Genomic DNA, 26,177 nt, shown 5'->3' with positions numbered 1-26,177 from the left:
TAGGGTGGGTTTATCAGCATGGGTTCAGTTTCTGCAGGGAATGTTTGCAGCCACTGTCATGTGTCTATTGTGACTCGTCCCTCTGTTCGTGCTGCCTTGTAGAGTGTGAGGCTACATTAACAACGTGTTAACCCTTGAGGGCTCAGCCGAGTGCTAGTTCATTATTTAGCAGTAAGGCATTCCCTGGGAAATATTCTACCCTCTTCCACCCTCTGACTCCACCACCTCAACCAAGCTTCACAATCATCATTGCTGTGTACAGTATTAAATTGTTTGTTTAAAACTTATTCTCTCTCTCTCTGTCTCTCTAATGTCTTTCATCTGGCAAAAAAAGTTTCCCTGGAATCTAACTCTCCCCCCCCCCCAATTTACATTAATTTTTATGGGGAAATTGGATTCGCTTAACATCGTTTTGCTTAAAGTAGCATTTTTCAGGAACATAACTACAACGTTAAGTGAGGAGTTACTGTAAAATGTGTTGCGTTGATACAGGTATGCAACTCATATGAGGAAGATGGAATATTTAACTGAAAATCAAGGTGTTCATCTGGATCCAGGGGTTTGCAGAATACCTGTTAAAATATGCAATGTGCAGATATGGTTGCCGCTCCTTATGAAAATTGCATAATCTCTCTCTCTCTTTTTTTAGTCAAAAGACAGTTTTTTACTGACACAGCACAGGAAGAATTCTCATGCATGTCTCTGCTACTTACACTAGAGACTGCTGAAAAGTGAAGGTATTAAATCACCTAAAGAAAAGTTAGACAAAAGGCAGGAAGCAGGATTCATGCATCCCTGCAGTCAGCAATTTCTAACTTTTATAACAATGTATCACTCCCTCCCCCAATCCAAATCTTTGTTTTGTGTAGTGTTCAGGTTGCTCAAGTATAAATCCCATGAACACTAAAAATCAAAGCAATCATAGGTTTAATGTAAGTGTGACATGCAAGAAATTAATCTTTATTCCCTGGCCCCAGACACCTAACATCAGTCAGGATTTTAAAAGGTCAATACTAGTTGTGACGCTGGCAGATCAGATGCCAGCTCAAGCCAACGCCCCTAAGCCTCACTGAACACTGACATATGCATAGCCAGAAACCAGCCTGGCTCACCTGCGTGTTAGCATTGTTAAAATAGATGTTACCTTTATAAGAATGTGTTTAGTATTTAGACTTGATAAAATGCTCATAAGATGCGGCATGTATTGATCTCACCTATAACACCTGGACCCCCATGATATAAAGTTATATTGAGTGTTTGCATTGTAAACTTCTGTAACTGCGTAACTCACCAACCAGGAAAGAAGAATGAAATAATGTAAAGGGCTGGTCTTGCACACCAAAGGGTCTTTGAACCCAAATGAGCCATTGTGAAAGACCAAAGAACAAAGACTTTGTTGCTTGCCCCCCCAAGACCCATGAAGAAGAGGTGGCTGCAAACACTTGTCCCATCACAATGTGAACTCTGGAGAAAGGGAATAAAAAATCCCTGACCAGAAGAAAATGGGTCACTATGCTGCTTGGAATTTGGATAGGGCACTATTTCTTAGCATAAGTAAAAAGAAAAGGAGTACTTGTGGCACCTTAGAGACTAACAAATTTATTTGAGCATAAGCTTTCGTGAGCTACAGCTCACTTCATCGGAATGCATCCGATGAAGTGAGCTGTAGCTCACGAAAGCTTATGCTCAAATAAATTTGTTAGTCTCTAAGGTGCCACAAGTACTCCTTTTCTTTTTGTGAATACAGACTAACACAGCTGCTACTCTGTAAGCATAAGTAGTGATCCCCAAGCTGCTTGGCTTGGGTTAGCTCCAAAGGACATAGAAAGCTTGCATATTGGAGCAATTTCTAATTCCTTTTGGAACCTGAGACTAATTCATTTGTGTGTATATGTTTACCTGCTTTAACATTGTAAATAACTCTAATTTCTTTTTCTTCGTTAATAAATCATTAGTTAGTTTATTATAGGATTGGCTACAAGCATCTTTGGTGTGAGGTCTAAGGTGCAATTGACCTGGGATAGTGACTGATCCTTTGGGACTGGAAGTAAAAGGAGGTGCTGTTGTCATCATGAATAGGTCGGAATATGAACAAGAGGCTGCTCGGCAGCTCTCCAACACCACTTTCTACAAGCCATTACCCTCTGATCCCACTGAGAGTTACCAAAAGCATCTACAGCATTTGCTCAAGAAACTTCCTGAAAAAGCACAAGATCAAATCCGCACAGACACACCCCTGGAACCCCGACCTGGGATATTCTATCTACTACCCAAGATCCATAAACCTGGAAATCCCGGGCACCCCATCATCTCAGGCATTGGCACCCTGACAGCAGGATTGTCCGGCTATGTAGACTCACTCCTCAGGCCCTACGCTACCAGCACTCCCAGCTACCTTCGAGACACCACTGACTTCCTGAGGAAACTACAATCCATTGGTGATCTTCCTGATAACACCATCCTGGCCACTATGGATGTAGAAGCCCTCTACACCAACATTCCACACAAAGATGGACTACAAGCCATCAAGAACACTATCCCCGATAATGTCACGGCTAACCTGGTGGCTGAACTTTGTGACTTTGTCCTTACCCATAACTATTTTACATTTGGGGACAATGTATACCTTCAGATCAGCGGCACTGCTATGGGTACCCGCATGGCCCCACAGTATGCCAACATTTTTATGGCTGATTTAGAACAACGCTTCCTCAGCTCTCGTCCCCTAACGCCCCTACTTTACTTGCGCTATATTGATGACATCTTCATCATCTGGACCCATGGAAAAGAAGCCCTTGAGGAATTCCACCATGATTTCAACAATTTCCATCCCACCATCAACCTCAGCCTGGTCCAGTCCACACAAGAGATCCACTTCCTGGACACTACAGTGCTAATAAACGATGGTCACATCAACACCACCCTATACCGGAAACCTACTGACCGCTATTCCTACCTACATGCCTCCAGCTTTCACCCTGACCACACCACACGATCCATCGTCTACAGCCAAGCTCTGCGATACAACCGCATTTGCTCCAACCCCTCAGACAGAGACAAACACCTACAAGATCTCTATCAAGCATTCTTACAACTACAATACCCACCTGCGGAAGTGAAGAAACAGATTGATAGAGCCAGAAGAGTTCCCAGAAGTCACCTACTACAGGACAGGCCTAACAAAGAAAATAACAGAACGCCACTAGCCGTCACCTTCAGCCCCCAACTAAAACCCCTCCAACGCATTATTAAGGATCTACAACCTATCCTGAAGGATGACCCAACACTCTCACAAATCTTGGGAGAAAGGCCAGTCCTTGCCTACAGACAGCCCCCCAACCTGAAGCGAATACTCACCAACAACCACATACCACACAACAGAACCACTAGCCCAGGAACCTATCCTTGCAACAAAGCCCGTTGCCAACTGTGCCCACATATCTATTCAGGGGACACCATCACAGGGCCTAACAACATCAGCCACACTATCAGAGGCTCGTTCACCTGCACATCCACCAATGTGATATATGCCATCATGTGCCAGCAATGCCCCTCTGCCATGTACATTGGTCAAACTGGACAGTCTCTACGTAAAAGAATAAATGGACACAAATCAGATGTCAAGAATTATAACATTCATAAACCAGTCGGAGAACACTTCAATCTCTCTGGTCACGCAATCACAGACATGAGGGTCGCTATCTTAAAGCAAAAAAACTTCAAATCCAGACTCCAGCGAGAAACTGCTGAATTGGAATTCATTTGCAAATTGGATACTATTAATTTGGGTTTGAATAGAGACTGGGAGTGGCTAAGTCATTATGCAAGGTAGCCTGTCTCCCCTTGTTTTTTTTCCTGCAAACCCCCCCCCAAGACGTTCTGGTTAAACTTGGATTATTGCTGTGCACATTGTAAGATGAGCTGTTGCCAGCAGGAGAATGAGTTTGTGTGTGTGGTTTTTGGAAAAAAAAAAGGGGGGTGTGTGGGGGGGGGGTGAGAAAACCTGGATTAGTGCTGGAGGTGACCCACCTTGATTATCATGCGCATTATAAAGAGGGGTTTCAAAGGGGGATGGGCTGTTGCCAGCAGGAGAGTGAATTTGTATGTGTGTGTGTGGGGGGGGGGGAAAGGGTGAGAAAACCTGGATTTGTGCTGGAAATGGCTCTACTTGAGGATCACTTTAGATAAGCTGTTGCCAGCGGGGGAGTGAGGTGGGAGGAAGTTTTGTTTCATGGTCTCTGTGTGTATATAATGTCTTCTGCAGTTTCCACGATATGCTATGCATCCGATGAAGTGAGCTGTAGCTCACGAAAGCTCATGCTCAAATAAACTGGTTAGTCTCTAAGGTGCCACAAGTCCTCCTTTTCTTTTTTCTGAATATTGTTGTGATTTTTGGTGAAAGGGACCGTCTATCATAAAGGCAGGTTTGCCTGGGTGGCAAGATAAACTCGAGTACCCAAAGGGACTGTCTGTGACTCCAAGCACTATAGCAGACTAACCACAAGGAGTTCACACTTGTTACTTTGTTGGTGAAATCTAAGTATAGAACTCACAACCAGCTTGGAGTTTGTGCCCTGCTTCTTGACAGTCTGCCCGGAGGTTGGCACTCATGTTCATGAGCTACTCCAGACAGCTTGACACTTGTCACATGAGACAGTGTCTACTAATTCAAGTGATTATTGTTAGAAACAGCTAAGGCAGCCTGCATTCACATGCCTAAAACACAAACATATAATCATCAAATACATAAATTAGTTGTGATCAGCATTATGGTTAACATATATGTCAACTCAGCAAGCTTGAGGTCCTAAGCTGGTAACCCTACCAGAGGTCTGAGCTTGGACATCAGATAATCATGCTAGAGGTACTGAGCCATTAGCCTCTTAGAACTCTGGACTTACGCATAAAACTAGCAAGATGGAGGTGATCTAATGACATCACAGAAGGCTACAGCTCAATATAAACCTCACTGAAGCATGTGTTTAGCCATCACTGTGGCAAGACAGAGGTGCTGAGCCAGTGAACTTAAGCATCTCTTAAGACATGACTATTAGGCTTTTACTCCAGGACCCAATTCTTGACATCAAAAATCTCATTAATTAGCATCCATAGTCACTGATCTTCCTTTCATAGATCATAGAGAACATGCAGCTTTTAAACCTGGGAATGGCACAGGAACTCAGCTTATCTTAATGCTGGATATCTGCTCTTTGTGACAGGAAGATCAAGTGTCCATGATGATTTTTAGATCTAACAGCTACCTTCAACACCAGTGCCTGTGAGGTGCTCTTGACATACCTATCTTTATAGGTGTGTGTACTGGTAAAGTCTATAATGTGCTATACCTATCCTTCAGCCATCACCCTCCTCTCTCTCTCTCCCTCTCTCCCACACACAAGACCCCTCACCATCTCCCCCAACACCCTTGAATATCCCTTCTCAACCTCTGGATCTCATGAACTTCAATGAAGTTGTTTGGTAAGATGGTCTCATTAGATAATGATTCTGAAATGTGTGCCAAAAGGATATTTTTGCCCATAAAGAAAATACAGTCAAATTAAGCAAAGATTCCATATTACAACAATGTACTGAAGCATTTGATTTCAACATTATGTTTGTAGGCCAAAATTTGACTTACCTTAAAAACTTGTATTTTATATTCTAGGCATCTGAAATATCTGTAAAGCCACCAACAGAATATTAATGGGCAGGAGTAATCTTAGTTGAACATAAGAATGGCCATATTGGGTCATACCAAAGGTTCATCAAGCCCAGTATCCTGTATTCCGAGAGTGGCCAATGCCAGGTGCCCCAGAGGGAATGAACAGAACAGGTAATCACCAAGTGATCCATCCCCTGTTGCCCATTCCCAGCTTCTAGCAAACAGAGGCTAGGGACACCATCTCTGTCCATCCTGGCTAATAATCATTGATGGACCTATCTTCCATAAACTTATCTAGTTCTTTTTTGAACCCTGTTATAGTCTTGGCCTTCACAACATTCTCTGGCAAGGAGTTCCACAGGTTGACTGTGCACTGTGTGAAAAAATACTTCCTTTTGTTTGTTTTAAACCTGCTGCCTATTAATTTCATTTGGTGACCCCTAGTTCTTGTGATGGGTTCAATCACAGAAACCCCCTTGGGATTGCCAACTGACGTGCCAAGACTATTTCTGCTCCTGCTTTCCCTGCCAGCTTGGGACTCCAGCACCCTGTTTTGCTGAGCCAGACAAGCCAGTCTACTCCAACCCAGACCCAGGGTCTGAACCACGTGCCCCAAAGCTGCAGATTTAACTGAAAGCAATTTAAGAAATGTTCCTGTCTTTAACACTCAGATGCCCAACTCCCAATGGGGTCCAAATCCCAAATAAATCCGTTTTACCCTGTATAAACCTTATACAGGGTAAACTCATAAATTGTTCGCCCTCTATAACACTGATAGAGATATGCACAGCTGTTTGGCCCCTCCCACAGGTATTAATACATACTCTGGGTTAATTAATAAGTAAAAAGTGATTTTATTAAATACAGAAAGTAGGATTTAAGCAGTTCCAGGTAGTAACAGACAGAACAAAGTGAATTACCAAGTAAAATAAAATAAAACATGCAAATCTAAGTCTAGTACAGTAATAAAACTGAATACAGATAAAATCTCACCCTCAGAGATGTTTCAATAAGTTTCTTTCACAGACTGGATGCCTTCCTAGTCTGGGCACAATCCTTTCCCCTGGTACAGCCCTTGTTCCAGCTCAGGTGGTAGCTAGGGGATTTCTCATGATGGCTGCCCCTTTGTTCTGTTCCACCCACTTATATATCTTTTGCATAAGGCGGGAATCCTTTGTCCCTCTCTGGGATTTCTCCCCTCCTTCTCAATGGAAAAACACCAGGTTAAAGATGGATTCCAGTTCAGGTGACATGTAAGACTTCATTACCCACTTGCCAGCACACAGGTATACAGGAAGTCTCACAAGTAAACAGAGTTACCTACAGTCAATTGTCCTGGTTAATGGGAGCCATCAAGATTCCAAACCACCATTAATGGCCCACACTTTGCATAATTAAAATAGGCCCTCTGAGTTATATTTTATATTTCTAGTTTCAGATACAAGAATAATACATTCATACAAATAGGATGAACACATTCAGTAGATTATAAGCTTTGTAATGATACCTTACAAGAGACCTTCTGCATGAAGCATACCCCAGTTACATTATATTCATGCTCATTAGCATATTTTTATAAAGTCATATAGAGTGCAACATCACACTTGTGTTATGAGAAGGCATAAATAATACTTCCTTATTTACTTTCTTCACACCAGTCATGATTTTATAGACCTCAATCTTATCCCCCATTAGTCATCTTTTTTTCAAGCTGAAAAGTCCCAGTCTTATTAATCTCTCCTCATCTGGCAGCCGTTCCATACCCCTAACAGCTTTGTCTAACTTTGTCTAACTGAAGGAATGCCATCTCTCAAAGGACCTGGCTCCAGAGCTGAGGGCACTTAACCCTTCCCAGGAAGTACTGAGCATCTTGTAGGACCATACTTGAAAATATCCCATCCTGCCTCACCACACCAACATCACTATGAACCTAAATCCTCTTCTGTAATGTGGGCCCATCAGTGCTACCAACTGACCTATATGCACATTTAGGGCCTGATTCTGTACCTCTGATGTTAATGGGAATTTTGTCATTTTGCCATTCAGTGAAATTCTTTGGTCTATGTTATACAGGAGGTCACTCTAAATGATCATATAATTGTCCCCTCTGGCCTTGAAATCTGTGAATCTACAAATCATTGACTCCAATGGGCAAAGGATTAGACCCTTGATGGAAGCTACCCCTTATATGAACTAATTAGCCTATATAATGTAGGAATTGGGGTTCAGTTATTAATTTAACTGTAGTTTTATGGTACTAATGGCATAGGAGTTAGCAGTATTATTCATTGCTTAATTCCACAGTGTGTTGGGCATTTTAATTCACTTACTCATTAAACTGGACTTATACCTAGGGGTAATGTTAAAACTAGAATTAAGTTTCTACTTGGAAGTTGGAGTCATTGTGTGTTTAAGTAGGAATTAAAATTAGGTCACACTTTTTTACTACAATTTAAAAAAAAAATTGCCTGAGTGTTTCATCCACATTCTTACAAGCCTGTGGGTTTGGAAAGGCAGGAGATTTATTTTCAGGCGATTATTTTACCACGTTTAAAAAAAAGCCACAAACATAAAAGATTGTTAACACAACTGTTCTTCTCTAAATTTGCAAGTGTAATGTCATAATCCTCAGCAGGGACTATCAGCTGGGATGAAACCACAGTGGCTTGGCATCAAAGCACAGATCTCTACCTCTTGATAGAAAAGGAGTATCTCCATTAGCTGGCACAAATAGCAGGTTTTTATCCTCTGAATGGATCATCCAGTAAGGGGAGCGCAGAACCCACTTTGCATACATATTACATTGTTATATTAAGGGTCGCATTTTCATGAAGTTGAGGCCCAATTATAAATGGAATTAAAAAAAAATGTACATTCTTGTGGCACTTTGTTTTACGCACACAAAGCAGGTAATTGTACCTGTTTGCACGCACAGTTGCTTGACATGTGTACACATGTGTGTCCCTGTGTGTTTGTATTTCTCCTAATATGTGAACTGCTACTGCCACTTACTGAAACTGATCTATTTGGTATATTTTTCAGGCCTTCAGACCACACTTTTGACAACAATTTTTTACTGTGGGGCAGCAATTAAGGAAATACGTGGTCTATTTCTGGCGCTTCTATGGTCTTCTGTATACACTAATGCCAATCACCCTCTCTGTGCCTCTGTCATGTGGGGATAACAATGCTTTCCCACCTCACAGGGATGTTTGTAAGGCTTAAATTATTATTAGGGACAAAGTACAGATGGCCCAATCTGAGTGCACAAGGTGGGGTAAAGGTTATAATCCTTGTATCCAATCCAATCCTTGTACCCATGCAGCTACAGTCTTCTTGACCCTTACTTTCCTTACATTGAAAGACAGTCAGTGTCATGGGGCCACGATCCAGCAGAGAAGGGCAGGCTCTAGGTGATTGCACCTAGTTCTCTTTCAAAGAGGGTTACTTACCATCTTCTGTTCTGGCATGCACTGCTCAGCACTCTGGACAGTTGTTTAATGGAAACTAATAACAGATACAGGAATCAGTTCATCACTGCCTTCAGTGCAGACAACACATTGGGTAATGGCTGATCTTTTCAGTGTCGATGTAATTCATCTGGCAGCGGTAGCCTATACTGACGCATCTCAGGATAGTGCACTGTCATTAGGATGTGCATGTTGAGCCATATCTCCTTGTATAGTCTACCTCACATAGAGCCCTCCTTATTATGTATATTGTGTGCCGCAATTCTGGAAGTGCAAGATGACCTTCCAATTGATAGGATGACTGTTTGTTAAAGCAGTCTGCCCATGAATGTGGAAGCATCGGCCTGCCTATGAAAAGTACCTGTGTTGGAATTTACTATCTGTTTGTATTGTATGGTACTGTATGTATTTTGTGCATTGATATGTTCATCTTTGTGGCTGCAACCCTGTGTTTTATGGGATCTATGCCTGTGTGTGAATATTGAATTGCTTTCTCATTTAACAATAGGGGGTAATAAAAAGAGAGGCAGCCCTGCAGTTGACTAGTTCAAAGGTAAAGCAATGCATATCCGCTACAGCTGCTAGCTAATCTCCGGCAATTGTATTGAGACTGCTGCTGAGATCAATGTCAGGCCAATGCTGGCTAAGTGCCTGCGCTGACAGGTTCTATTTATCATTCATGTCACTAGTAGCCTGGAAACACTGTTTACAAGGATCTCTACATAAAATAAATTCCCAACACTCAGTTTTGCTATCATTCTCTGCAGCTCTCTATTCCTGTGCAAGTAGTTTGCTGTGAGATAATTCTCATTTCTGAATTATAATTAGTGGGCCACTTCTGCAACTTTGATTCTATTTCAGAAGCTCCAGTAGATCTACAAATGCCTGCCACATTTAAACCTTCAGGCTTATTTCTGATCTCATTTACAGCAGCAGTTACAAATTCCTGAAGAGAGCTGGCTCGAGACTGCGTTGACTCTTGGAGTGTTCCAGGAAGTCGAACATAAGCAAAAAGGCCAGAGTGAGGAGCTAAGTCCTATTAGGTCTATCAACAATAGTGCGTGCTTTCATTCTCATTTGCTAATAATGTAGCACAGAATGATGTCCCTTTGATGGATCTGACAATGTCCTGCAATATCTTTGGGAGATCTTATTGAGTTAAATGTAAATAGCTTTGGAGTCCATTGTATTACAAATGCAAAGTTTATGTATTATTGTGGAATTGTATGTAACTTCTATAGCGGTGAGACATGACCAGTGTAAACCCTGGGAAGTGTTGAGCATCAAAGGGCTATTTGAAACAATATGCCAGACAGGAACGAACTTATGGGACAGGGCAGCGTCCATCCGATGAAGTGAGCTGTAGCTCACGAAAGCTTATGCTCAAATAAATTTGTTAGTCTCTAAGGTGCCACAAGTACTTCTTTTCTTTTTACAGATCACACTGAGACCTTCTTGCCTGTAAACATCCCTGTGTTGAGTATTATTCCCTCCACCAATACATAGCACTGTCTCTACACCTTTACCCACTGTATCTCAACTTTCTAACCCCTTCTCCAAAACAAAAGGGGGCAGGGTAAAGTGCCTTTACTCAGAGGACCTCCTTTGTCAAGCTCACCTCCTCTTGTTTTTCTGCTCCCCCTTCCCTCCCCTTTATATAGCTTCCCTGTTACCTCATTGACTCATCAGCCCTAATCTGGCCTGGTAAGGGGTTTGCCTCTGTCCAATTAGGCCTTCTCCAGTGAAACCTAATTACGCTAATAGTGACTAGAGTGCTCACTCAAGTGCTAGCCCTTATCAGTCTGCCACAGGGAGAAAAAGTTAGGAGGGTTTCCCAGGCAATCTCAAGGGGGAGGTGTATTCCAATGTATCCTCTCCAATTACTCAGAACTCAGCCTTTTGAAGCCGTGCCCTGAGGAGAGGATCTTTGTCTGCTGATCACCTGTTACATGAGGACAAGATCAAAGTCCCAAACCATATAAAAGAAAGAATGAACAATTCACAAGTGTGCTCATTCTGAGCTAGCAGCTGCTGTGAACAGGGCCTTACCAATTTCACGGCCACAAAAAACGTGTGACAGACCATGAAGTAAGTCCTTCCCCATGATCTCCCCGAAATCTGCTCGTTCAGCTGGCTGGGGAAGGACAGGACTTGTCCTTCCCCTGCCCGGCTGGTATGGGGGGAGATCAGACCCACCTCCACAGGCAGCGCAGAAGTGAGGGCGGTACACCCTCACATCTGCACTGCAGCAGCCCCAGAGCTGGGCTCCAGGCTTCCTTCCAATGGCTCCTGCCAAGGCTTGGACGCCTGGGCTCAGAGCTGCTGCTTTCACCCAAGCTGGGGGTTGTCCTCCCCACCCCCCATGGCTCCTGTCCAGGATAGAGGGATCCGGACTGGAGGCTGCCACCCCTGCGGTTCTTGCCTGGGCTTGGGGCAGCTGCACCCCCACTCTGTGCCTCCTGCACAGGCTTCCGCCCTCCACAGCTCCTGCCCGAACTCAGGCTTCCACCCCCTGCAGGTCCTGCCCGGGCTCAGGGCACCCATTTTTCAAATTGGCTGGGGCCCTAGGCATAGGCCCCATGCACACATGCGTTAATCCACCACTGGCCATGACTAGCAGCTAGGGGCACTCCCAGCAGCACTGGGGAGATCAGACCCACCTCCAGCAGCCTTCACCAGCTGCATGAAAGTTCGCAGCTGCTGCCTTCAGAGCCCAGCTCTGGAGGCAGCACAGAAGTGAGGGTGGCAATCACTTATACCCGTGGGCAATTATGCTGTTTATAGCTTCCAAGGAGAAAGCAAAGCCGGCCTGCTGAGGCAATCTGAATTGTTGGGGAACCCACACTGCAGTCAGAGAACTGTTCAGCCTGGGGAAACTCCAGTCAGGAGATGGAGCTCTCCACCCAAGAGAGGTAATGGCTGAGGAACCTGTGGCCTAGAGTGGTTGCCCTTCTTGGACCATGTGGGGAAATACAGGTGCAGTCGCCTGAACTGTGACAGTTCCATTGCCATGGAAACGATCACTGAGCCAGAAATGTGCAAAATTAAGCAATTATTCCTAAAGATGCACCTGTGTGAAAAATGTGAAATGATTTATTCCCGACAACATGGTAGCAGGGATAGGTACCATTTGTACGCAAGAAGGAGCAACAGTCAACATTGTCTTTCCACCTTTTGCATTGCAAGAACCTGGATGTCACAGTAAGATCTACGGGTTCACATTATGCACAGGCTTTGTGACTACTTCACTAACAGTGTGATGTCCCATGTCCCCTACAAATCCTCAATATTTGTTACCACGGTGACAGATGTGTATTCATAAAATCAATTGCTATTACGGAATAGTTAAAGAAATCAAAGCATTTGTCAGGTACTATATCACTCTAAAAAAAAAAAATCTAGTGTATGAAACTAGCCACCAGATGGCAGCAACAACAGACCAGCAGAATTTGTTGAACCATAAGGTTGAACAGTAACAGTTGTTGTGCTTGAACTGGTTATACCAGAGGTGGGCAAACTTTTTGGGCCGAGGACCATATCTGGGTGGGGAAATTGTATGCAGGGCCGGGGCAGGGGGCTGGGGTGCAGGAGGAAGTGCGGGGTGTGGGAGGGGGTGCAGTGTGCAGGAACGGGCTCAGGGCAAGGGATTGGGGCAGAGGAGGGGTGCAGGGTGTAGGAAGGGGCTCAGGGAAGGGGGTTGGGGTGCAGGAGGGGGCTCAGGGCAGGGGTGTAGGAGGGGTGCCGACTGCAGGAGGGAGCTCAGGTCAGGGGGTTTGAGGTGCAGGAGGGGTGCGGGGTGCAACAGGGGGCTCAGGGCAGGGAGTTGGGGTGCAGGAGGGGTGTGGGGTGCGGCAGGGGGCTTAGGGCAGGGAGTTGGGGGCGGTGTGCAGGAGGGGTTCAGGCTCCGGGGTGGCAGCGGTGCACACCGGGGCCAGAGTTAATAAGATCCCTAGACCATTCTGTTCCATTATCACATGTCCCTTATGACCCCTCTGACAGATAGGTGATTGCAGCGTATTAGTTAAATCTTCCTCTCTCTCACACAGTTTGCTAACACATTACTCTGGTGTTCAGGCTGTCAGCTATGTTTATCATCAGATTTCAGGAGTTGTTCTGTGGCCAGGATAAGGCGGTTGTACCTGACATAACTCCATACCTCTGTGAGTTTCTATGTTTGTGTAAACTTTGGATTTAAGCCCAGAAAAAACTTTCTTGGTCACCTCTACTCACTACCTTGTGTCTGTACTATTTGTTCACCATATCCACCTGTTACCTCCAACCTCAGACTTTGACTGTATAAACTCTTGTGGACAGGAAATGTATTTTTGTTACGTATCTGTACAACACCTATCACAATGCGGCCTAGGCCTTGAGGAAGTGGCCCAGTACAAATAAATTAAATTATAAAAAATATGGCTTGTTATAATAATTGCATTGACCCTCATTTATATGGTTGTAAAGGAGGCAACAGCCCTATATGGCCACATATTCTGGTTGTGCTCTGGGACAACAAATCCTTAGGAAAATCAGCTTCCAAAGAATACCTCCCAGAGCAAAAATGGAGGAGAGGACCTGCAGCTGCTTTGCAAGTAGAAGGCACTGATCATTTGGAGGGATCAGGGAATTTGCGCAGCAGCCCTTGGTGGATTCCCTGCTCCTCTATTCCCTTAGCTGAGGCAACAAGAGACACTGCAAGGGTGTTAATATTAATCTTGGTAACCTGATCCAGGTCAGGTGACTAGGACAAGGAAATGAAATCCAATCCCTCTGACCAGCACTCCTATGTCATATCATCGTTACAATACAGATGACTGCTATTTTATTTTCAGAGTTTGCTAGCTGAGAGGAAAGGAGACCCTGGTTATTGTAGGTGTCCAAGAATTTGCTAGCTGCTCACACAGATGGTCACTGATTTTTCCTTTAACTGACTCACAGCTCTAATAACATTGATATTTTGAATGAGAACTGAGCGAGTCTGTTTCTGTACATGAAAGAGGCAAATGCTACAACTGCTTCTTGATCGTGACTTTTGTGTACTTGCCACTTGTGGATCTTGTCTTCACTATCTTGATGCTCTGAACTAGAAACAGCTGGTCGGTCCTGGTGGATTATCTTTCTCAGCTCTGTCCCTGTCAGTGCCTCAGGATTGACCAAGTGCAGTATTGATTGCTTTGTTTATTCCTGGGTGGTAGTGATAGTGGCAGTGGGGGCAGAGAACAGTACTTTTATTGCAACTGGTCCCCCTTTGCCCTCTCTATTTCATAAAAAGAAAAGGAGTACTGAATGCATCCGATGAAGTGAGCTGTAGCTCACGAAAGCTTATGCTCAAATAAATTGGTTAGTCTCTAAGGTGCCAAAAGTACTCCTTTTCTTTTTGCGAATACAGACTAACACGGCTGCTACTCTGAAACCTGTCTTTATTTCATGTTTCTCATCCCTGGCCTACACAGCCTCTTCTACAATGACAAATATAAAGCACTGCTGCATGTGTCATAGGGATGTTAAGTTTGTTATTAAGCTTCCTCTTCTCCTCATGGGATGCATTAATTTTATCAAGGCCAGTTAGATGAGAGACGCCGTGGTGAAAGGCAAAGCACCACTGACAGTGGCCAGAGTTATATTAGCAGTTTTAGGCAAAGAGCAGTGTATAAATATTCATGCTTCAGGTTTCATAAACTGCGATCTAAGTAAAAGCATATAAATGTATGACTGATATAACTTGTTCAAAATGGCATTATCTCTGCCAGTTAGAGTGAAAGGATGCCATGCAACTGTTGACCAGTGACTCTAGACTTATTTTTCAATTATACAAATTCCAGCCCTTGTGTAGGTCTGATCTGCATATTGAATGCACAGTCATTTATTATAACCATAGAAGAGAGAAATCACTGTGCTTTGATTGTCTGAGGGTTGAGTGATTTGTATAACTTGATGATAATGATAAGCGATGATAATTTGAGGTCAATTCCTGTTTATGAGGTAGAAACTATTCAGCTCAACCATATCTTGAGCTGAATGAATTCTAATATTGACGACTGAGGAGTTTGCTAATCCAGCATATGGCCTATTACAAACTACAAAGCAGCACCCACAAATTATCAGACTGATATTTAAAAATATATTTTAAAAACCCCTATGAAAACATAATGGGCCATTGGATAGTCGTGTTCTGGTCACATGAATGCCGTTCTTTACAACTTATCCAAAGAAAAGCCATTCCCCAAACATTCACCCAAACAAAAGCCCATGAGTATTTGCAAAGAGCAAGAGGACACAAGCATGGTTGGAAACACTATTTTGCAATATTTGACCAGTTTACTTACCATATGGATCTAATGTGCTTTACTAGAGAGAGGTTAAGGCTAGGCATTACTACAGTCATACAGCAATCCAATCAGCTCACTTAGAAATCCAACCACCAACTCACACAGCTAAAACCAAACCCTCAGCTTCAACCAATGCAAAACTCCTTCCTTTTCAAACTGCCAGCTTGGTGTCACCACACTTCAGTTCAGTCCACCTGCTTTGGGGCTTACTACCATGATACCATTATCATCTGTAAAGCCAGGGTAACCGGTACAGGGCAGATCACTCCAGTGGAAGGGTGATCTTTCAGGGGTGCAGAACAGCTGTAATAATATTTAGACTCTTAAATCATTTGTATCTGTTTTCCCTTTCTGTGTGGAAAAGGCTTTAATACAAATATTTGTGCTGTGGCGGCTACTACAGAATCAGAGCTGCAGTAGTGGCCATAAAGCACTTCCACAGATGCTTTGTGGTCCCAGGAGAGCAGCGCAAACCACAGTCTAATACGTGGGCTGTGAGCTGCTGCTCAGGATTTGGGCTTTAATGTATGAGAAGCATCCTTTGGGGAATAGGTCTCACTGATTGTGCCATGACTGCATTACTCCATAGCATCAATTCAACTGATACACACTTATCAATGAAACACATGTAAACACCTTTTCGATTCACATCTCAGCATCACAGTTGTTCCTGTCAGCTGCTGTTGTGGAGTGGAGGAATTGATCACTAATATTGCCTATTACTATTTGCAGGATGGATATTTTGTCTATTTCGTGTCTGATTCTGATGTCAAATCAGGAGTAATTCCACTGAAGTTACACAGCTGTAAACCTGTTGTAACTGCAAGCAGTATCAGGCCCATTATATTAACAACTGAGGAAAGGCACCCAGAAGCTAGGCATTAGGAACTTATTTTAATATAAAGATAAATGACACTTTTATCAATATTGTTGCATTGTTTTCTTGTGCTTCCCTGTCTGTATCCACCTGTTGTCACTTGTCTTATGAGAATCTCTTTGGGGCTGTCTTTGACTAATAGGTCTTGCTGTCTCTTGTATGAAGTCCATGACCCACTTATGGATGCAAAAAAGTCTTTGTGCGGAGACTTCAGGATCTATCAAACTACGTACTGCCTGTATTGTTATACAGGTCAGAAACCAAGACCCTCTGACAGGCAGACTTGGAGCAGCTAGAGCCATTCCATATGCGCTGTCAGCACCAAATCCTGTGCGAAATGTCACCATATCGCAGAGATCTGGCTTTTCTTCAGTTGCTCATTATATTCAAAAAGTGGCACCGTGTACCTTTTGGCCATGTTGCCAGAATGGATAAAACCACCCCAGGACACTGTGCTCTCAAACTCTCCATCAACATGTGAAGAGGTGCACAACCTGACCCTACCTTGTGCTGCTCCCAGACCACCCCAGAGATCTGTGGATTCACAGGATTGAGCCAGATCTGGGAACTTCACTACACTGTGCCTGGTGCAATGCCATCAACCACGGTCACTCTCGCTGGTGCAACGTTCCTTAGTAGACTATGTGTGTTTGATGATGTTTGGTTTGGGGCAGGAACCATCTCTTTTCTTCTGTGTTTGTATAGCACCTAGCACAATGGGGTCCTGGTCCATGATGGGCTTTGAGGTGCTACTGTACAAGTGTAATAACAATAATAAACTTAATTGTATAATGTCTTGACATTTTTATTTAAATTTTCTGAAGAACTGCAGTCACTCTCCATTCATTTAAATTCATCATTTGTTTGACGTAAACAGGATATGCATTGCACAAACTCATTTAAGAGAATCATGAATTATCCAGTTCTTAGGAATCAAAGGCAGTATGTATTCTTCATTCCTGTTTTTTTCCTGGAATGGCTTGAAAGGTCTGTAGTTTGCTTCCCTACATAAAACTCTCACTTTCTGTTTTCTTTTCACAATGCCTTTATAGAATTTCCACTGCAGATCCTTCAGATTAAGGAAGTTCACATATTGTGTTTCTGAAAGCAGCAAGAAGTTGCATAAAATGTAAGCATTATACGTAATAGCATCTTTAATCAAAATGAGCAAGAAGTATCTGTGTATTGACTTAGCAGTGTATTAACTTCAACAAGTGCTGTGGGTGCTCAGGACCTCTGAAATTTAAGCCACTTATTTAGGTGCATACATATGCATTTAGGTATCTAATTTTAGGCACCCAATTGATAAATTTGGGCCATAATTGTAAAAAAAATTAATAATAATAGGCTCACTCCTGCTCCTACTGAAATCAATGGAAAACTATTAATTTCAAAGGCAGCAGGAAAGCTCCACAACTCAAATGAGGAAATCAGATAATCACTCTGGTTGGCACCCTGGTTGCTAATCTCAGTATACAGGCCAAAGAATTAATAGACATGGACACTGTACTACTGTATCTTCCTACCCCCCTGTTGGTGGTCCCTCCACACCACAGTTAAGGCATATTGATAGAACAGTGAGGAAAAGTTAGCACTGCCTATGTTGCATCTGTTCTGCCTATGAAGAGTCAGAGCCTGTTTGCTTTTTTCCACTCCAGCTTTAAACCAGCTTAGCCAACTAGCTTGGGATTTTTTTGGTGAATGCCCTGTAGGGGGTTTCCTTGAATGGTTTATAGAGGCGAGGCCTCAAAACCATTTAACCAGCTACTTAGATATTCTCCTAGTGTAGAGGAATTCTCGGTAGCATAGGGCAGTATGTTCAAGACCACTGCAGCTGGTACAACTTAAAGCATCCCTGAGACTGCTTGAACTATAAGGACAGAGCAGGTCTGAGGATCAGGAAGCCATTAAGATGGTCTCAAACTGCTTTTGTGACCCTCTTCCTAAGCTGTGTGTGAAGCCAAATGGTCTGTTCAGTACTGTCAACCTGGCACTTTTCTTGAACACTAAAGAAAATTTAGATATGAAAAAGTGATATGAAGCTAGCCTAGTCCTAGAACACATCTCCATTAATACAGTTAGTTTACTAGAAACCATATGATCAGAACAATTGTGGATGCGGCATGGACTCTCCATTCTCGTATACAAGTGTGAGAAGTGATGTTATGGCGAACTGCAGGGGTGGGCAAACTTTTTGGGCCGAGGGCCACATCTGAGTGGGGAAATTGTATGCAGGGCCAGGGCAGGGGGTTGGGGTGTGGGAGGGCGTGTGGTGTGCAGGAACGGGCTCAGGGCAATGGACTGGGGCAGAGGAGGGGTGCGGGGTGTAGGAGGGGGCTCAGGGAAGGGGGTTGGGGTGCAGGAGGGGTGTGGAGTACAGGAGGGGGCTCAGGGCAAGGGTGCAGGAAGGGTACCAACTGCAGGAGGGAGCTCAGGTCAGGGGGTTGAGGTGCAGGAGGGGTGCGGGGTGCAGCAGGGGGCTTACAGCAGGGAGTTGGGGGGCAGGGTGCAGGAGGCGTTCGGGCTCCGGCCTGGCACCGGGGTGGCAGCAGCGCGCACTGGGGCCAGGGCAGGCTCCCTGCCCGCCTGCCTGCCCTGGCCCCACGCCGCGCCGCTCCGGGAAGCAGCCAGAACCACGTCCCTGCGCAGCCCTTGGGGGGGCGAGGGCCAGAGGGCTCTGCGCGCTGCCCTTGCAACCCCTCCAGGTACCTCCCCCGAAGTTCCCATTGGCCGCGGTTCCCCATTCCCGGCCAATGGGAGCTGTGGGGGGCGGTGCCTGGAGGCAAGGGCAATGCACTGAGCCCTCTGCCCCCCCTTCCCCTCCTGGGGCCCAGGGATGTGGTGCCGGCCGCTTCTGAGAGCGGCGCGGGGCCTCGGCACCACGGGGTGCAATCTCGCAGGCCAGATCCAAAGACCTGAGGGGCCGGATCTGCGGGCTGTAGTTTGCCCACCCCTGGTGTAGTGGATGCTCAAGTTCTGGAAGATCACAGTGTATGCAGGTCATCCAGCTGTAGCAGTGCCAGAAAAAGACCTGTTATACCTCAGAGGGAGGAGGTGGAGAAAACCCAGTTCAAGCACTACTGATTTCACAATCCACCACTTTATTTAAATGAGACCAAAAGCCATTTCCCGCTCCCACTGAAATCAATGCCAATAATTCCAATGGGAGAAACATCAGGTTTAAAAGAATTAATCATCTCTGTGCTGAACGAGACCCAAACATATGGATACTGGACCCATGTTAAAATGTCTCCCTGTGCCTCAAAGGATTATATTTATTTCTAAATATTTTTATTACATGTCTTCATAGAATACTAAATGTTAGAGATAAATAAACCTAGCTCACTCACTGCAGGTTTGTTCCCTTTGAATGGTATATTTTCTAGTGCTGTGACCAGTCTAATTTTCAGTGTCCCAAATGGCAAGGCTCCCACCATCTGAAAATGATTTCAGAGTGTAATACTGAAGTCTCACTCTCAGGAATTGTCTCCTGATATTCATCCTAGATTTCCCCTTTGTTAATTTCATTCTATTGCTCCTAGTTAACCCCTCTTATATTATCCTCAATCATTCATAAGTACAGATTGCCAACCTTCAGCTGTCTGTAATTTAAAATTGGGAGGATCCTGAGGTGAAGGCTTGAGTGTTTTCTTTTTCCAGAATCTCAGCGTAAAGTACAGTATCCTGCATAATATCTCTGCTTTGTAACATTTGGCATGGATTGAAGAAATTGACAAAGGAAGACAATTTTCGATTAAAAGCACATAAGGAAGCATACGCACTGGCAGTGGACCACCACAATCAGTGTTTTGGTTTCCTTCTACAGCAGAATTTGTTGTTTTCGATTTAGACAGACACTTAACACGCACGGATACACAACTGTTTTGGCTTCTCAGTGTTGTCCTTCGTGAATCAGCATCCTTCTTTGCTACATCATCTTCTGACCCATTGTGTAACATAGTAGTGGGCTCAGGAGGTAACATGCTTTGCTTGTTATATACTGCAGTCTTCCAGTTATTGGATTTTATTAGTGAACACAGTGTATGGAAGAGAGACACATGTGTTCCCTTCAAAAACAATTGATGCTTCTGTTGTTCATTTTCAACATTTGCAAGCGATGACAGCAATTCTGATACCTGCCACAAAATATAGAATATTTCTATACTGGACTCTGATGGCCCAATCCTGCAATAAAAACTGTGTTCATGACATAAACACTTTCCTTTTTAATTATATAAGTACCAGTCAGGGATGAGGATAATATTGTGGAAAGCACTGTCCACATATTTAGTACAAAAAGATAGCCCCTGCCCCAAATTTCTTACAATCTAAACATATGATGAGAAGCAACTGGAGGCAAGGGGTGAAGACAACAGTGGAATGACCATATACGGTATAATAAGCAGTACTTGTGGTACCCATGACATTGATAATATTCCCACTGGGTTGCCTTTGTACTATTCTGTAAAGATGCATATACAGCTTTTCAAACTGCACAAGGTGTAATACCTGGATTGTCTAACGTTCATAATGGAGAACAGATCTCACGAATTGTTGAAACGGCTGCTGCTCTGAAACTAATTGTTGAGTGCAATGTCTCTAATTTTTCCACTTGATGACCTCATTAAAGAAACTGCCCCCAGTTGATTTTCAAATCTAATTTGCCTGGAGCAATCTATAGGACTACATAGATGAAGAAGATGACTTGGGAGCTAGGTTCTTAGTAGGACACTGCCCTGAAGAGGCATTAAATCCTAAGAATGTACTATTCCCCAGCACTCACAAATAGTAAGTTCCAGCGCAGATTTTCTCCTGGCTTCAAATATTTTTGCATTATATACCATTTTACATTGGACAAAACAGAGAAACTTTGAGAACTTTAGATTTATACTTTTAGATGTAACTTGATTACACAACATCCTTAATGAGAATCCACCTCTCTGTAAATACTGCAGGCAGAATGACCCTACTGAGGGTGCTAATGAAAACATGACTTCTTGGTTTATTCAAATGACTTATTGGTTCAGTACAACTTAATTTGGCACTGTAGGGACAGCTGCTTTCCACTCAGGTTTTAATGATTGATGGCCACAGAGGGGGAGATTTTTCAATGGTGGGGGCTAGGCACCTAGTTCCCATTGGCTTTCAAAGGGAGTTGAGCCCTCAACTTTCTAAATGTGCTTTTGAAAATGTCCATCTAAACTGATTAAAAAATCTATTTGCATGTCTCCTATTGCAATTCATCAGGTATGTTACTGAACAAATACTTATTTGAATTACTGTAGCACAGATTGAAAAACAACATTCCAGCACACGTGATAACAGGCAAACAAAATGTAATGAATAAAGGCCAAATGCACTGATAGATGTTGACTTTTTAAATTACAATCATTCTGACAATTTATCCTACACACTTAGCCAGTTAATTACTTTTCTCATATAGGGGAAAACAGTAGCAGCTCAAATACTACACTAGCCTAATAAATACTAAGCTTTTAATGGCAGCCACCGTGTTCTGAGCCCAAATCTTTCCGCTCCAGAACTAATTTAAGTGCAAATGTACATTGGTGAATCATGAGAAGAGTGTAATCACTCATACATCACATTCCATTGAAGAATGAACTACCTTTCATATTCTGAAAATGCTATTATACATTAGAGGCTTTTTGAACACACAGCAATTTGATACTGTAGAAGTGTCTACTAAAAAAAAAAGGGAAATAATATAGCTACAAATCATTTTTACCCTAAAGTACTCACTTTGCAACTGTGAAAGAATAACTGTTTCTTCTCTTCACTGCCATTTGGTGACTCATTATCCCCCACTTGACTCATTCTATCTACTTTGCGCTGAAAAAAAATGAAAATAACTTAGTTTTAGTATTAGCACTTACGGGGCTAAAGACTGGTAGAAGAGTGGGATGAAATGAGAAAAATGTGAAGATGGCTTGATGGTTTAGCGATGGAATAGCTGTATGCACGTTAGAAGTGTTCCATTCCTCTGCCAGAGAAGGACATCTCTAGTGCTTTGTTCAGCATAGTTTTAAATGTTCTCAAAATGTTCTTTTGACAAAGACAAAGGGCATCTTCCACTTTCTCTGGGAGATTATTCCAATTCAGTGGATCTCAGTGTCAAGAAGTTTATCCTAAAATTCTAAATATTCCTTTTCTTTATTTCATACAATGTTTCTGGTTTTCCTTTTCCCATCCTAAGCAGTTCCCCTCCCTCCTTAAAATCTGAACTTTTCCTATACTTGTAGACAGTCATTTTGTTTTCCTATAGTTGCCATTTTGCCAAGGTGTATCTGTTTAAACTAGGGCTGTCAATTAATCGCAGTTAACTCAAGCGATTAACTCAAAACAAATTAACTTGACTAAAAAATTAATCAAAATTAATCACAGTTTTTAATTGCTCTGTTAAACAATAATAGAATATCAATTTAAATTTATTATAAATATTTTTGGATGTTTTTCTACATTTTCTACATAGTATTTTTCAATTCACCTCATACAAGTACTGTAGTACAATCTCTTTATCATGAAAGTGGAAGTTACAAATGTAGAATTTTTTTTTACATAACTGCTCTCAAAAACAAAACAATGTAAATCTTTAGTGCCATTTCCACTCAGTCCTAGTTCTTGTTCAGCCAATCGCAAAGTCAAACAAGTTTATTTACATTTACAGGAGATAATGCTTGCCCACTTCTTATTTACAATGTCACCTAAAAAATAATAATATAAAGTGAGCACAATACACTTTGTATTCTACGTTGTAATTGAAATCAGTATGTTTGAAAATGTAGAAAAACATCCAAAAATATTTATAATAAATTTAAATTGGTATTCTATTATTGCTTAACAGTGTGATTAAAACTGTAATTAATTTTTTTAATCTCGCAATTAATTTTTTAAATAATTTGACAGCCCTAGTTTAAACTATTCAAACAATCGTCATACGTCATTTCCTGCTGCTCTCTAATAATTTTTCCTACTCTTCTGTGAATTTGTCTATGCCTTTCTGGTACTAAAATATCCAGAAATGAACACAATGGTCTGGGGCAGTGGTTCTCAACCAGGGGTCTGGGGCCCCCTGTGGGGCCATGAGCAGGTTTTAGGGGGTCCACCAAGCAGGACCAGTGTTAGACTGGCTGGGCAAGGCAGAAAGTCTAAGCCCTTCCACACAGGGCTGAAGTCCAGGGTCCTGAGCCCCACTTCCCAGGGCTGAAGCAGAAGCCTGAGCAACTCAGCTTCACGTGGGGTACTGGGCAATTGCCCTGCTTGCTACCCCTTAATGCCAGCCCTGGCTTTTATATGCAGAAAAACAGTTGTTGTGGCACAGGTGGGCCGTGGTGTTTTTATAGCATGTTGGGGGGGACTCAGAAAGAAAAAGGTTGATGAGGGCCACGAGTAAGGGACTAATCCTGTGAAATGATTCAACTCTAGTTTTACAGTCTGAACACATCCCATGTGATCAACAGGTAATAAGCTGATGGTCTCAGCCCAGTTCCTGGCGTACACTACAAACATTACCACCACAATTTTAGCAGAAAGGCCAATTCTTAAATCAGCCCAGAGAATGAAATTACCTTCTCCTTACTAGAGATGACTTAATAGAGATGACACCCCCCACCCCCCATAGTGTGTGGTTTCAGCTTCATAGGATGTTTCTAGCTTGTGTGGCCTCCTTAATGGCATTTTAAATATATTTTTTGTTGGGAAAAAGGAGGGTGTTCATAAGAGGAGATAACACACTCAAGAAACTGAATCGGTGCCTTTGGAGCCATTTCAATTGCTCAGGTACAGCTGCAGAATAGTGCACTTGCAATTTACAGCTCATTCAGACCGTCTCTCCAGACTGGGAATATAACAAGAGGTTTGAATGGGCTTGTATGTAGTCTGAATTATTTCCAGTAAGAATGATGGAAGCTTTGCCCAGTTTTCGATAAAACTAAATTTGACCCTAACAATTCAAATAGCCAGGCATTCACTACCACCTCCCGTCCACAACCTGTGAGCTAGCACTGCTTGGGCTCTCGGGGGCTGCAGTGTTTGCACAAACATCACACCCAGACTCATCTAAACGCGCAAGAGGCCATCAGTTTTCCGGCGGCATCAGAATCCCTGCATTGCCCCTTCCTGGGTATCTGCACATCAGAGCCTACCACACCCAATCCCAAGATATGTCTGCCTCAGCAATGCAAAGGACTGGGTCAAGGAAAAGGACAGGCCAAAGGGAGGCAACATTTCTTACATTTCAGGGAAATTACATTTCCAAGAGCTTCTCTTGCAACCAAGCTGCTGTTTCAAGACACCTCAGTTAAGACAGCAGAAGAGGGAGAGCACTGTTCATAGGGAAAGAGTCTGTGAGTAGGAGAAGAGAAGTCAGGCTTTCTACAGAGGGAGCCTTCTAGCCAGAGGTAGAGCTCTCGCCCAAGCAGTGGTTCTCAACCAGAGGTACAGTACACATACCCCAAGAGATACGCAGAAATCTTCCAGGGGGTGCACCAACTCATCTAGATATTTGCCTAAGTTTAGAACAGGCTACATAAAAAGCACTAGCGAAGTCAGTGCAAACTGAAATTTCCTACAATGACTTGTTTATCCTGCTCTATATACTATACACTGAAATGTAAGTACAATATTTATAGTCCAATTGATTGATTTTATAATTACATGATAACAATGAGAAAGTCAGCAACTGTTCAGTAACAGCGGGATTGTGCCACTTTTGTATTTTTACGTCTGATTTTGTAAGCGAGTAGTTCGTAAGGGAGATGAAACCTGGGGGGGTCGGCAGGACAGATCAGACTCCGGAACGGGGTCCAGGAGCCTGGAAAGGTTGAGAGCCCCTGCTGTAGAGAAAGAAGAGCGGGCTAGACAGTGGGACAGCTCTGCGGAGAGAAGGGGGGCAGGCGGGGGGCGGTTCCAGCGGGAGAAAAGAGCGTTAAAACCACGGCAAACAAACCTCGTCAGCAAACCGTCAAATCAGAGCAAGAACCAGCTCCCAGCGGAGCACCCGAGCAAGAGCCCAGGCCCCAGCCGCAGCGCGGGCGCCTCCAGTGGCCCGAGGCCCGTGTCCTCCGCGGGGCCACAGTGACGCCCCGGGGACGTCACAGAGCGCGGCGCGGGGAGCCCCCTGGCGGCGGCAAAGGTGGAGCGCGTTGCGCCTGGGTCAGTCCCATTGGTTGGGCCGTGGAGCCGCTCGGCCCCCGGCCCGTCTCCGGGGCGGCCCCCCTCAGCCGGCCTTTCTGGCACCGCGGGGGGCCGGCTGCGGTGGGAGCCAAGGCGGGCGACGCCAGAGCTCCCCTCGCGCCCTGCCAGGGTTAAAGCAGTGACCCCGGGGTCACTTCCCGCGTTCCCAGGCGGGGGCCGCTGCTTCCTCAGCTTCCCGCTGAGTTTACACAGAAGCTCGTCCAGGGGGCAAACGGGAATGACACGGCCGACGCGGTGTGGGTTTCACGGGGCTCAGCCCCCGTTGAGGGGAGCCTGTGTAGCCCTGAGGCGTGTTGTGTTGGGCACACGCGTGCCCCTTAACACTAACGTTACTTGTACCAGCAAGGCTGTGCCCTGCCTGTGCCTTGGTTTAAGAAAACAACCCCACTCTCACCTTTGCAGGTGCAGCCTGTTGCTTGGATACAACAGTATGTGAGGGTCCTTCATTTAGAGAAAGAAATGTGTGTCAACAGAATATTTGCTGTTTATCCTAACCGTTCCAGATTGTAAGGGCTACAGATTACAGCTGTTAAATATGACAGGTTTCCTTTCTAGTAATAAAAAAAATTAAATGACAGAAAAATTAATAGCTCCAAGCTAATGCCTGGAAATCGACTATATTTGCTGCC

The 26,177-nt window shown here is 43.8% G+C and overlaps 1 protein-coding gene across 1 annotated transcript in view; it reads right to left on the bottom strand.

The window, feature by feature from the left end:
• Positions 1-25,434, bottom strand: part of GOLM1 (golgi membrane protein 1) — a 94,243-nt gene extending 68,809 nt beyond the window's left edge. Inside the window, exons 1-2 of the mRNA XM_043547342.1 lie at positions 25,301-25,434; positions 22,096-22,185 (exon numbers count right to left, since the gene is read on the bottom strand). Of these exons, the coding sequence (XP_043403277.1) occupies positions 22,096-22,151 (56 nt within the window). The 5' untranslated portion in view covers positions 22,152-22,185; positions 25,301-25,434. The remainder of the gene's footprint in view (positions 1-22,095; positions 22,186-25,300) is intronic.
• Positions 25,435-26,177: the final 743 nt, after the last annotated feature.

The sequence above is a fragment of the Chelonia mydas genome, chromosome 5, assembly GCF_015237465.2.
Source record: "Chelonia mydas isolate rCheMyd1 chromosome 5, rCheMyd1.pri.v2, whole genome shotgun sequence".
NCBI lineage: Eukaryota > Metazoa > Chordata > Testudines > Cheloniidae > Chelonia > Chelonia mydas.
Note: the sequence above shows the minus strand (reverse complement) of the source record. Positions and strands in the feature narration are given on the sequence as shown.